Below are 11,311 nucleotides of genomic sequence, written 5' to 3'. Positions count from 1 at the left end.
TAGTAAGCGCTTAATACCATTATTATTATTATTCCTACTGCTACTGTGTGGCTTAGTGTAAAGTGCGTGGGCTTGGGAGTCAGAGGTCGTGGGTTCTAATCCTGCCTCCACCACTTGTCAGTTCTGCGACTTTGGGCAAGTCACTTAGCTTCTCTGTGCCTCAGTTCCCTCACCTGTAAAATGGGGACTAAGACTGTGAGCCCCACGTGGGACAACCTCATCACCTTTAGAGAAGCAGCGTGGCTCAGTGGAAAGACCCCGGGCTTGGGAGTCAGAGGTCATGGGTTCGAATTCCGACTCTGCCACTTGTCAGCTGGGTGACTGTGGGTAAGTCACTAAACTTCTCTGTGCCTCAGTTCCCTCATCTGGAAAATGGGGATGAAGACTGTGAGCCTCACGTGGGACAAGCTGATGACCCTGTATGTCCCCCAGCGCTTAGAACAGTGCTCTGCACGTAGTAAGCGCTTAACAAATACCAACATTATGATTATCATTCTCTGGGCCTCAGTGACCTCCTCTGGAAAACGGGGATGAGGACTGTGAGCCCCGCGAGGGACACCCTCATCACCTCGTGTCTCCCCCGGCGCTTGGAAGAGCGCTTGGCACAGAGGAAGCGCTTCCCGAAGGCTCCTAATGATCGAGGCTTTGGGTAAATACGGTACGACTAAATACGGTAGTAGGCGGCCGCCGGACCCGGCCAAGCGGGGGGCGGGGCTTCCTCCGGGCCCCGCCCCCTCCCCGCGCCGGACCAATCAGCGCCGCGAGCGCCGGAGCGCCCCCTCTCTGCACGCTCGCCATGTAAACACGGCCGGGCGCCGTTCAAACGGACCAATGGGCGCCCGAGGCCGCGGCGGCGGGGCCGCGCCGATTGGCCGGCCGCCCCTTTGGTCCCGCCCCTCGGCCCCGCCGCCCCGCCCCCTTTCCCTTCGGCGGCCAAGATGGCGGCGCCCAGGCGTCCCCGGGCGGCGGCGGCGGTGGGGGGGCCCTGACCGGCCTCGACCTCCCCCCGCCCCCCGCCCCCCCGCCGGCCCGGGGAGGACAGCGCCAACCGCCGCGGGGGCTGCCGGGACCACGGGCCTTAGCCTTCCCCCCACATCCAGACCCCCAAACGCACCCCAGGGGGCTGCCCCCCTCTCCAGGATCCCCCCAATCCCACCCCTGGGGGCTTCCCCCCTCTCCAGGACCCCCCAATTCCACCCCAGGGGCCTGCCCTCCTCTCCAGGATCCCCCCAATCCCACCCCAGGGAGCTGCCCCCCTCTCCAGGATCCCCCCAATCCCACCCCTGGGGTCTGCCCTCCTCCCCAGGACTCCCCACTTCTATTCCAGGGGCCTGCCCTCCTCTCCAGGACCCCCCAATCCCACCCCTGGGGTCGTCCCTCCTCTCCAGGACTCCCCCAATCCCACCCCAAGGGCCACCCCTCCCACCAGCCCCCCCCAAGGGGTCTGCCCCCTAACTCCGGGACCACCAAGCCCTTCCTAGGGGCCGCCTCCTGCTCCAGGGGCTACCCCTTTATCCAGGCCCCTCCTCAAGCCCGCCCCAGGGGACTGCCCCACACAACTCCGGGACCCCCGAGCCCACCCCAGGGGTCTGCCCCCCACCTCCAGGACCCCCAGGCCCTCCCCAGGGGCTGCCCCCCACCCCGGAAGCTCTCCCCAGGGGCTACCCCTCACTGCAGGCCCCCCACAAGCCCACCTTAGGGGTCTGCCCCCAACTCCAGGGCCCCCACAAACCTCTCCCCAAGGGGCTGCCCTCCCCCTAAGCTCTCCCCAGGGGCTACCCCTCACTGCAGGCCACCCGCAAGCCCACCCTAGGGGTCTGCCCGCCAACTCCAGGACCCCCAAGCCCTTCCTAGGAGCTGCCTCCTGCTCCAGGGTCCCCACAAGCCCCTCCCCAGGGGCTACCTCTCACTCCAGGCCCCCCATAAGCCCACCCCCGGGGCCACCTCCCGCTTCAGGACCTCCACAGACCCCTCCCCGGGGCCCGCCCCCCCCCGCCCCGCAAGCCCTCCCCAGGAGGCCGTCTCCCCCGCCTCGGCCATGGACGTGGTGTTCCTGGTGGTGAACGGCGTGGGCCTGGCCCTGGACGTGCTCAGCTTCCTGCTGGACCTCAACTTCTTCCTGGTGTCGTCGCTGCTGGCCGCCGTGGTCTGGCTGTTGGCCTTCGTCTACAACCTGCCGGGGTCGCTGCTGGCCGGGCTGCTGCTCTGCGGCCGCGGGACGCTGCTGTCCTTGGCCGCCCTGGCCGAGGCCCTGGGCCGCCCGGCCCTGGGGGCTGTGCAGGCGGCGGGGGCCCTGCTGCGGGGCTGCTGCTCCTCGGGGCTGGAGAGCCTGAAGGTGGCGGGGCACCTGGCCTCGCACGTGGGTCTGCGCGGGCGGGAGGTGGTGCACCGGGGGGTCTGGGGCGTGGTCAGCTCGGGCCAGGCCCTGCTGCGCCAGGCCTGCGACGTCTGCACCATCGCCATGAGCCTGGCCGCCTACGTGGTCAACAGCCTGGTCAACATGTGCCTCATCGGCACCCAGAACCTGTTCTCGCTGGCCCTGGCCCTCTGGGACTCCGTCGTGGGGCCCCTGTGGAGGGTCACGGACCTCCTGGCGGCCTTCCTCTCGCACGCGTCCAGCAGCGCCGTCGCCACGGCCATCCTGCTCTGGACCCCCTGCCAGCTGGTCCTGGAGCTGCTGTCCTCGGCGGCCCGCCTCCTCGCCGCCTTCGTCCTGGGCAACCTGTCGGACCTGGCCGTGCTGGCCTGCGTGTTGGCCCTGACCCTCGCCGTCCTGCACCCGGGCCTCGCCCTGGGACTGGTGACGCGGGCGGCCGCCCGCGTCCGCGCCCTGCCCCCCTACCGCTGGCTGCGGGGGGACGTGGCCCGGCTCTGCCGCCTGCTTCTGGGCTCGGAGGCCTGGCGCCGGGTCCGCAGCCGCGGCCTCCAGCTGGCCCACTGGCCCGGCGGGGGCGGGGCCCGGCGGGGGCCCCGGGAGGCCCCGGGGGCCCCGCAGGGAGGACCCAGGAGGGGGCCCCCCGCCGCCGGCGCCCCCCGGCCGCACGAGCCCCCCGCCGAGCCGGCCCCCGGCCCCCCGCCCAGGGTCCCGCCGCCGGAGGAAGGGGCCCGGACGGGGCCCGGCGGGGGCCGGGAGCGCTTGAACGAGGAGGAGAACGACCCCTGGAAGCTGCTGAAGGAGCAGGAGGAGCGGAAGAAGTGCGTCATCTGCCAGGACCGGACCAAGACGGTGCTGCTGCTGCCCTGCCGCCACCTCTGCCTGTGCCAGGCCTGCACCGAGATCCTGCTGGGCCAGCCCGTCTACCAGCGCAACTGCCCACTCTGCCGCCAGGGCATCCTGCAGACTCTCAACGTCTACCTCTGAGGCCCCGGCGGGCCCCCTCGGACCCTCCGGACCCTCCGGACTCCCAACGCACATTCCCGGTGTCCGCCTCCCTGGCGAAGCCAAGGGGACCGAGAGGCAGAGATAAGGCTTGGGCCGGCGCCGACCGGATACCGCTCGGGCCCGTGTTTTCCGGGGAGGCGGGGGCGCGGGGCTGACGGTAGAGACCGCGGCTGGGGGGTGGCCGGGGGTGGGGGGGAAGACCGGGCTGTTTGGGGTGTGGGGAAACCCGCGGAGCCGATGGGGGCCGGTTTTCATCCCTTCCGCACGACGTCCCTCACAGCGCGCCCCGACAGGACCCGCCCCGGCCGCCCCCTCACCACCAACCTGGATCCCCGGCTCCTTTTCCCTTCTCTTCCCCCCTTCCGCCCTCCGGACCGCTGGACCCGGGACAGCTCTTTCTGGTACCCGGAGGCCCCCGGCCTGATCTTCGACCTTCGTTATCACCCAAGCCCCGGACCCGCTCTCTGGGCCTTGGGGCTCAAGGCCGCTTCTCCCAGCTCTCGCCGTCACAGCCCCCGTGGGCCCCCTCCGGCCGGTGTCCGAGGGGAGCGCCCAGAGCTGTTAAATCCTCGCCCACCTCCCCAACCCCGCGCTGTCACGCCCAGGCCTTTCAGTGAGACATTCCCACCGCTCCCCGGGGGGGCGGGGGGCTGTTTCTCCAATAAAGTTCTTAAGTCCCCGAGGTCCCCGACTGTGTCTGTGCCCGTGGCAGGCCTGGGGCCGGGGGGGCATAGGAGGATGGGCAAGGACCGAAGACTCCGGCACAACTGGAGCGGGCCCCTTGGGCCCGGCGTGGGGTGCGGGGCAGAGTGCGCCCTGCCCTCCCCGTCTCCCCCACCCTCTCTCCCAGATGTGCGAGAGACGAGAGGGAGGTGAGGCTGAAGGCTGGGGGAGGGGGCCCTGGCTCCCTGCAGTCTCTCCGTTTAATCCTGGGATAAATATTTCTGGGGGAAGATAAACTTCCTGAGCTGGAAGCGGCGCTCCGCTGGGCCCCGTCCCCCCTGCCTGGAATTTCCCTCGTTTCTCCTTCCCCTCCCTCGGGCTTCTGAAATGGTCTTGGTGGGCTGGGCTCCCTCCCTCTCCGTTTCCTCTCCACCCCCGGCCCCCGGAGGAGAGGCCCCCGCCGCAGCCTCTCTGCGGGCCTCTGCGGGTCTGTGCGGGTCTCTGGGTGTGTGTGTGTGTGTGTGTGTGTGTGTGTGTCTCTGCCGGGCCCCAACCGAGCCAGGCGGGGGAAGGGCGCCGCCCCGCCCCCTAGCGGCCGTCAGGATCCCTGCAGCCGGGGCCCCAGCCCGCCCCGTGGCGGCGCACGAGGGCCCCCTAGCGGCCGCTCGGCCGACACGCTCCCGCCCCCTGGAAGCCGTGGGAGGGCGGCCTGGGAAGCTTCTGTGCCCGGCCGAAACCTCCGTTTTTATTGTTGTTGTTGTTATTATTATTATTATTATCGTTATCATCATCATTATTATTATTATCATCATGATCGTTATTATTATTATTGTCATCATCATTATTAGTATCATTATTATTTATTATCATCGTTATTATTATCACCATATCATTACCAATAATAGAATAATTATATAATATACAATCAATTATATAATTACTAATAATAGAATAATAATTAATTATTATATCATTGCTAATAATAATGGAACAATAATGATATATAACAATATATAACTAATAATGATGATGATGATGATGATGATGATGGCATTTGTTAAGCACTTACTATGTGCCAAGCACTGTTCTAAGCGCTGGGGTATACAGGGTAATCGGGTTGTCCCACATAAGGCTCACAGGCTTCGTTCCCATTTTACAGATGAGGGAACTGAGGTCCAGAGGAGTGAAGTGACTTGTCCACAGTCCCACAGCTGACAAGTGGCAGAGCCGGGATTCGATCTCATGATCTCTGACTCGGAAGCCCGGGATGGGTTCGAATCCCAACTCTGCGGCTTGTCAGGTGAGTGACTGTGGGCAAGTCACTTCACTTCTCTGGGCCCCAGTTACCTCATCTGGAAAATGGGGGCTAAGACAGTGAGCCTCACGTGGGACAACCTGATGACCCTGTGTCTGCCCCAGCGCTTAGAACAGTGCTCTGCACATAGTAAGCACTTAAGCAATACCAACATTATTATTACCAGGTCATCAGGTTGTCCCATGTGGGGCTCCCAGTCTTCATCCCCATTTTAATAATAATAATGATGGCATTTGTTAAGCGCTTGCTATGTGCAAAGCACTGTTCTAAGAGCTGGGGAGGATTCAAGGTGATCAGGTTGTCCCCCGTGGGGCTCACAGTCTTCATCCCCATTTTATTTATTCATTCATTCATTCAATAGTATTTATTGAGCGCTTATTATGTGCAGAACACTGTACTAAGCTCTTGGAATGTACAAGTCGGCAACAGATAGAGACAGTCCCTGCCGTTTGATGGGGTTACAGTCTAATGGGGGGAGACTGGCAGACAAGAACAATGGCAATAGATAGAATCAAGGGGAAGAACATCTCATTAAAACAATGGCAAATAAATAGAGTCAGGGTGATGTACATCTCATTAAACAAAATAAATAGGGTGATGGAGATATATACAGTTGAGTGGACGAGTACAGTGCTGAGGGGGTGGGACGGGGGGGGGGGGGGGAGGAGAGGGAAAGGGGGGAGAAGAGGGTTTAGCTGCGGGGAGGTGAAGGGGGGGTAGAGGCAGCAGAGGAAAAAGGGGGGAGCTCAGTCTGGGAAGGCCTCTTGGAGGAGGTGAGTTTTAAGTAGGGATTTGAAGAGGGGAAGAGAATCAGATTGTCGGAGGTGAGGAGGGAGGTCGTTCCGGGACCGCGGGAGGACGTGGCCCGGGGGTCGACGGCGGGACAGGCGAGACCGAGGGACGGTGAGGAGGTGGGCGGCGGAGGAGTGGAGCGTGCGGGGTGGGCAGTGGAAAGAGAGAAGGGAGAAGAGGTAGGAAGGGGCGAGGTGATGGAGAGCCTTAAAGACTAGAGTGAGGAGTTTTTGTTTGGAGCGGAGGTAGATGGGCAAGAAGGGGAATGACAGGCCCAGAGTGCTTCTGCAAGAAGATGAGCCGGGCAGCGGAGTGAAGAATAGACTGGAGCGGGGCGAGGGAGGAGGAAGGGAGATCAGAGAGAAGGCTGACACAGTAGTCTAGCCGGGATATTAAGAGAGCCCGTAGCAGTAAGGTAGCCGTTTGGGTGGAGAGGAAAGGGCGGATCTTGGCGATATTATAAAGGTGAGACCGGCAGGTCTCGGTAACGGATCGGATGTGTGGGGTGAACGAGAGAGCCGAGTCAAAGATGACACCGAGGTTGAGGGCCCGAGAGATGGGAAGTTTGGTCGTTCCATCCATGGTGATAGGGAAGTCTGAGAGAGGACCGGGCTTGGGAGGGAAGATGAGGAGCTCAGTTTTGGTCATGTTGAGTTTTTGGGAGCGGGCAGACATCCAGGTGGAGACATCCCGGAGGCAGGAGGAGATGTGAGCCTGAAGGGAGGGGGAGAGGACAGGGGCGGAGATGTAGAGCTGCGTGTCATCTGCTTAGAGATGGTAGTCGAAGCCGTGAGAGCGAATGAGTTCACCGAGGGAGTGAGTGTAAATGGAGAACAGAAGAGGGCCGAGAACTGACCCTTGAGGAACTCCGACAGTTAAAGGATGGGAGGGGGAGGAGGCGCCCGCGAAGGAGACCGAGAATGAGCGGCCAGAGAGATAAGAGGAGAACCGGGAGAGGACGGAGTCTGTGAAACCAAGGTGAGACCCCAAGTTACAGTTGGGGTAACTGAGGCACAGAGAAGTTAAGTGACTTGCCCAAAGTCACACAGCTGACAAGCGGCAGAGCGGGCTTTGAACCCATGACCTCTGACTCCCAAGCCCAGGCTCTTTCCACTGAACCACGCTGGAGGTCACTGAGGCCCAGAGAAGTGAAGTGACTTGCCCAAAGACACACAGCTGACAAGTGGCAGAGCTGGGATTAGAACCCAACACCTTTGATTCCCAAGCTTGGGCTCTTTCCACTGAGCCACGCTGCTTTTCATCCATCAATCACTCCCCAAACTCTTCCTCTCTTCCTCCCTCTGCTTCAGCTTGTCTCGTGTCCTCGGCGATTCCTCAGTCTAACGGGTCCCTACTACTACTAATAATGTTGGTATTTGTTAAGGGCTTACTATGTGCCAAGCACTGTGCTAAGCGCTGGGGTAGATATAGGGTAATCAGGTTGTCCCGCGTGAGGCTCACAGTCTTCATCCCCATTTTACAGATGAGGTAACAAGCACAGAGAATAATAATAATAATGTTGGTATTTAATAAGTGCTTACTATGTGCCAAGCACTGTTCTAAGCACTGGGGTAGATACAAGGTAATCAGGTTGTCCCACGTGGGGCTCACAGTCTTCATCCCCATTTTACAGATGAGGTAACTGAGGCACAGAGAAGTCAAGTGACTTGTCCAAGGTGACACAGCTGACAAGCAGCGGAGCCGGGATTAGAACCCATGACCTCTAACTCCCAAGCCCGGGCTCTTTCCACTGAGCCACGCTGCTTCTGTACTAACCATTGTGGTCTTTGTTAAGCCCGTACTAGGTGTCGAGCACAGTGCTGAACGCCGGGGAAGCTACACTACAAGGAGATCAGACAACAGACCCTTTCCCCCGACGGAAGACGTGTTGAATCCCCATTTCCCAGGTGAGTCCCAACGCCTTGCCCAAGGCCAAACAACGGCAGGCAGGTGGTTGAACGGAGAGTAGAACCCAGGACTCGCGACTCCCAGCCCCGCGCTCTCCCCAGTAGACCACCCTGCCTGCCGCTGCTTCTCCCATCACCGCCTGAGAATCCCGGCTTCTCCGCTTGTCTGCTGCGTGACCTTGGAGAAGTCACTTCATTCATTCAATAGTATTTATTGAGCACTTACTATGTGCAGAGCACTGTACTAAGTGCTTGGAATGTACAAATCGGCAACAGATAGAGACAGTCCCTGCCCTTTGACGGGCTTACAGTCTAATCAATAATAATGTATTTGTTAAGCGCTTACTGTGTGCCAAGCACTGTTCTAAGCATGGGGGTAGATACGAGGTAATCGGGTTGTCCCACGTGGGGCTCACAGACTTAAACCCCATTTTACAGATGAGGGAACTGAGGCTCAGAGAAGTGAAACAACTTGCCCAAAGTCACACAGCTGATAAGTGGCGGAGCCGGGATTAGAACCCATGACCTCTGACTCCCAAGCCCGGGCTCTTTTCACTGAGCCATGCCTTGGGCCTCAGGTACCTCATCTGGAAAATGGAGATTGAGACTTTGAGCCTGATGTGGGACAGGGACTGTGTCCAACCTGATTTGCTTGTATCCACCCCAGCGCTTAGTACAATGCCTGGCACATGCTACAGTTATTATTATGGCGTAGTGAATAGAGCACGGGCCTAGGCGTCAGAAGGTTATAATAATGTTGGTGTTTGTTAAGTGCTTACTATGTGCAGAGCACTGTTCTAGGCGCTGGGGTAGATACAGAGTAGTCAGATTGTCCCACGTGAGTCTCACAGTCTTAATCCCCATTTTACAGATGAGGTAATTGAGGCACAGAGAAGTTAAGTGACTTGCCCACAGTCACACGGCTGATAAGTGGCAGAGCCGGCATTCGAACCCATGACGTCCGACTCCCAAGCCCATACTCTTTCCACTGAGCCACGCTGCTTCATCGTGGTTATGAGTTCTAACTCTAGCTCCGCCACTTGTCTGCTGTGTGACTTTGGGCAAGTCGCTTCGCTTCCTGGGCCTCAGTTACCTCATCTGTCAAATGGGGATTGAGACTGCGCGCTTGATGTGGGACGGGGATTGTGTCCAACCCGATTTGCTTGTACGTGACCTCGGGCAAGTCGCTTCACTTTTTTACACCTCAGTGATCTCACCTGTAAAATGGGGATAAAGACCGTGAGCCCCACGTGGGACAGCCTGCTGACCTTGTATCACCCCAGCGCTTAGAACAGTGCTTGGCCTATAGTAAGCGCTTAACAAGTACCATTTTTATCATTACTAACAATTATTATCATTAATAAAGGTGCCAAGCCAGAGGGACAGGATCACAACTTTATTGAGGAATCTACAAGGACGAACTGCTGTCTCGGGGGTCCCGGGGGGGCGAGGGTACCCACCCCTCCCCCGGCCTCGCCACCTGGCAACTTCAGCTCAGACGGGGCGCTTGGCTGCGGGGGCCAACTGACCACCCCCTGCCCCTGCGGCCCCAACCGCCCCAATCTGGACGGTCGGGCAGCCGGGGGGGCCTCCCGGGCGCCCTGAGCCCGCCCCCAGGCCCCCCACCCTGCCCCTCCGAGGCGCGGGCAGCCGCATCAGGCGAAGACGGGCGAGCTGTGCCAGTCGGAGTAGACCAGGAAGCCGGTGAAGGTGCTGTCCGTCTTGACGCTGGCATAGATGCCCACGTAGTCGCCGACGCCCACCTGCACCCAGACCTGGTCCTCGGGTTCCAGCCTCACCAGGGCCCCGCCCGACAGCGAGGCGGGCTTGGGCCACCCCCCGAAGAACTGGAAGAAGGAGGCTACGGACTGTCCGTTCTTGACCAGGTCGAACTGCAGGCTGGCGCGGTAGACGGTGGCGTGCACGGCGAAGTAGTAGAGGCCGGGCACGTGGCAGGTGAACTTCCCGCTGGCGCCGTCGTAGTGCCCCTGCTCGTTGACCAGCACCTGGTCGAAGGGCAGGGGGGCGTCGGGGGACGGGGGCGCCCGGCTCTCGGACTGCTTGGCGCTGAAGGCAGAACGCGGGGGCACCGCACACTCTCCCGCGGGCCCCGCCGCCCCGCTCGGGCCCGCCTCGCCCCGCACACCCGCCTCGCCTCGCGGGCCTGGCAGCCCTGCAGGGGGCCGGGAGGGAAAGGGAGAGAAAAGGAGGGAAAAGGAGGGGAGGGAGATTAGTGGCCCCCCGCCTCCATCCCCCTCCCTGCCCCCTCTCCCGGTCACATACCCCTCTGGGTATTTCTCCTGGCACAGTCCTGCGGGCATCTCTCCACTTCTCCCACCCCCCGGGACGGTTCCTGGGGCAGCCCGGCCCCCCACACCCTCTCTGGGGCACAGAATGCTGCTCCCTGCCCCAGCTCTGCCCCCCGGTTTTGTCCCACGACTTTGCCAACCGGCTCTGCCAACCGGCTCTGCCATCCGGGGCCCGTTGGAGGCGGAGCAGCGACAGCCAGGCTCTCGTCAACTGGCCGAGGGCCACGGGCAGCTGGCCGGCTCGGGAAGGGAAGGGAGTGGGGGTCAGGGGTCGGAGGTGGAGGAGGTGGTCTCCTTACCTGGGTGGCCGCCCTCGCCCTTCTGCCCCGGAGCCCCGGGAGCCCCGTCGCGGCCGTCGCGGCCGTCGCGGCCCGGGAGGCCTTGGCTGCCGTGGTGCCCGGGGGCTCCGGGAAGGCCGGGGTGGCCGGGGCACAGGCTGGGGATCTTGTTGTCGTCTAGCGGGGCCGAGCCGGACGCCAGGCCCGCCAGCAGCAGGAGGAGGAGGGGCAGCAGCGGCCTCATTGCTGGCCAGGGGAGCCCCAATGGGCTCGAGGCCTGCCGGGGTCAAAGGGCGACCGGGAGGGGTCGGGGGGAAGAGGTCAGACTCCGGGGTCTGGCCCTTTCCGCCGAGCCTAGGTTTATCCCCCCGGGTCCCGGGCTAGCGGGTGGGGCTGAGGGTTGGCAGGGGGAGATCCAGAAGGACAGGCCTCCCTCTGGGAAAAGAAGAGGAGGAGGAGGAGGGGGTCGGGGATCTGGGTTCGGGGGGAGCCCGGCTGCACCCACCCTTTGACTCCCCCCTCCCTTTCCCACCACTCCCAGGCCAGACTCACCGATAGGCTGGGCCGGGCTGGGCCGGGCCGGGACCCCTCGGGTCTCTGCTCCCGCAGCTCCGGCCCCTCTGTCCCCCTCCCCACCGCCCCCCGCAGAGGCCGCTCGCCCCCCT

The 11,311-nt window shown here is 62.0% G+C and overlaps 2 protein-coding genes across 2 annotated transcripts; one reads left to right on the top strand and one right to left on the bottom strand.

Annotated features, from left to right (window-relative positions):
* Positions 1-1,245: 1,245 nt before the first annotated feature.
* Positions 1,246-4,065, top strand: RNF26 (ring finger protein 26). Its single transcript, XM_007661969.4, has one exon. It carries the CDS (start codon positions 2,039-2,041, stop codon positions 3,359-3,361), a length of 1,323 nt encoding a protein of 440 aa, XP_007660159.2. The 5' UTR covers positions 1,246-2,038; the 3' UTR covers positions 3,362-4,065.
* Positions 4,066-9,440: 5,375 nt separating this feature from the next.
* Positions 9,441-11,277, bottom strand: C1QTNF5 (C1q and TNF related 5). The gene is made up of 3 exons (XM_029075580.1): positions 11,199-11,277; positions 10,668-10,923; positions 9,441-10,232 (listed from the first exon to the last, which is right to left on the bottom strand). Exons 2-3 carry the CDS (start codon positions 10,888-10,890, stop codon positions 9,715-9,717), a joined length of 741 nt encoding a protein of 246 aa, XP_028931413.1. The 5' UTR covers positions 10,891-10,923; positions 11,199-11,277; the 3' UTR covers positions 9,441-9,714.
* Between the last annotated feature and the right edge of the window lie 34 nt (positions 11,278-11,311).

The sequence above is a fragment of the Ornithorhynchus anatinus genome, chromosome 11, assembly GCF_004115215.2.
Source record: "Ornithorhynchus anatinus isolate Pmale09 chromosome 11, mOrnAna1.pri.v4, whole genome shotgun sequence".
Classification (NCBI taxonomy): domain Eukaryota; kingdom Metazoa; phylum Chordata; class Mammalia; order Monotremata; family Ornithorhynchidae; genus Ornithorhynchus; species Ornithorhynchus anatinus.
The sequence above is the reverse complement of the archived record's forward strand: the minus strand, read 5'-3'. Positions and strand labels throughout refer to the sequence as shown.

What these genes read in the sequence shown, in the direction of transcription:
- RNF26 (XM_007661969.4), top strand. Translation starts at nt 2,039, where the DNA reads ATGGACGTGGTGTTCCTGGTGGTGAACGGCGTGGGCCTGGCCCTGGAC.
- C1QTNF5 (XM_029075580.1), bottom strand. Translation starts at nt 10,890, where the DNA reads ATGAGGCCGCTGCTGCCCCTCCTCCTCCTGCTGCTGGCGGGCCTGGCG. An exon ending in GGGCGAGGGCGGCCACCCAG is followed by an intron (nt 10,233 to 10,667) that starts GTAAGGAGACCA and finishes GGCCCCCTGCAG; the next exon opens with GGCTGCCAGGCCCGCGAGGC.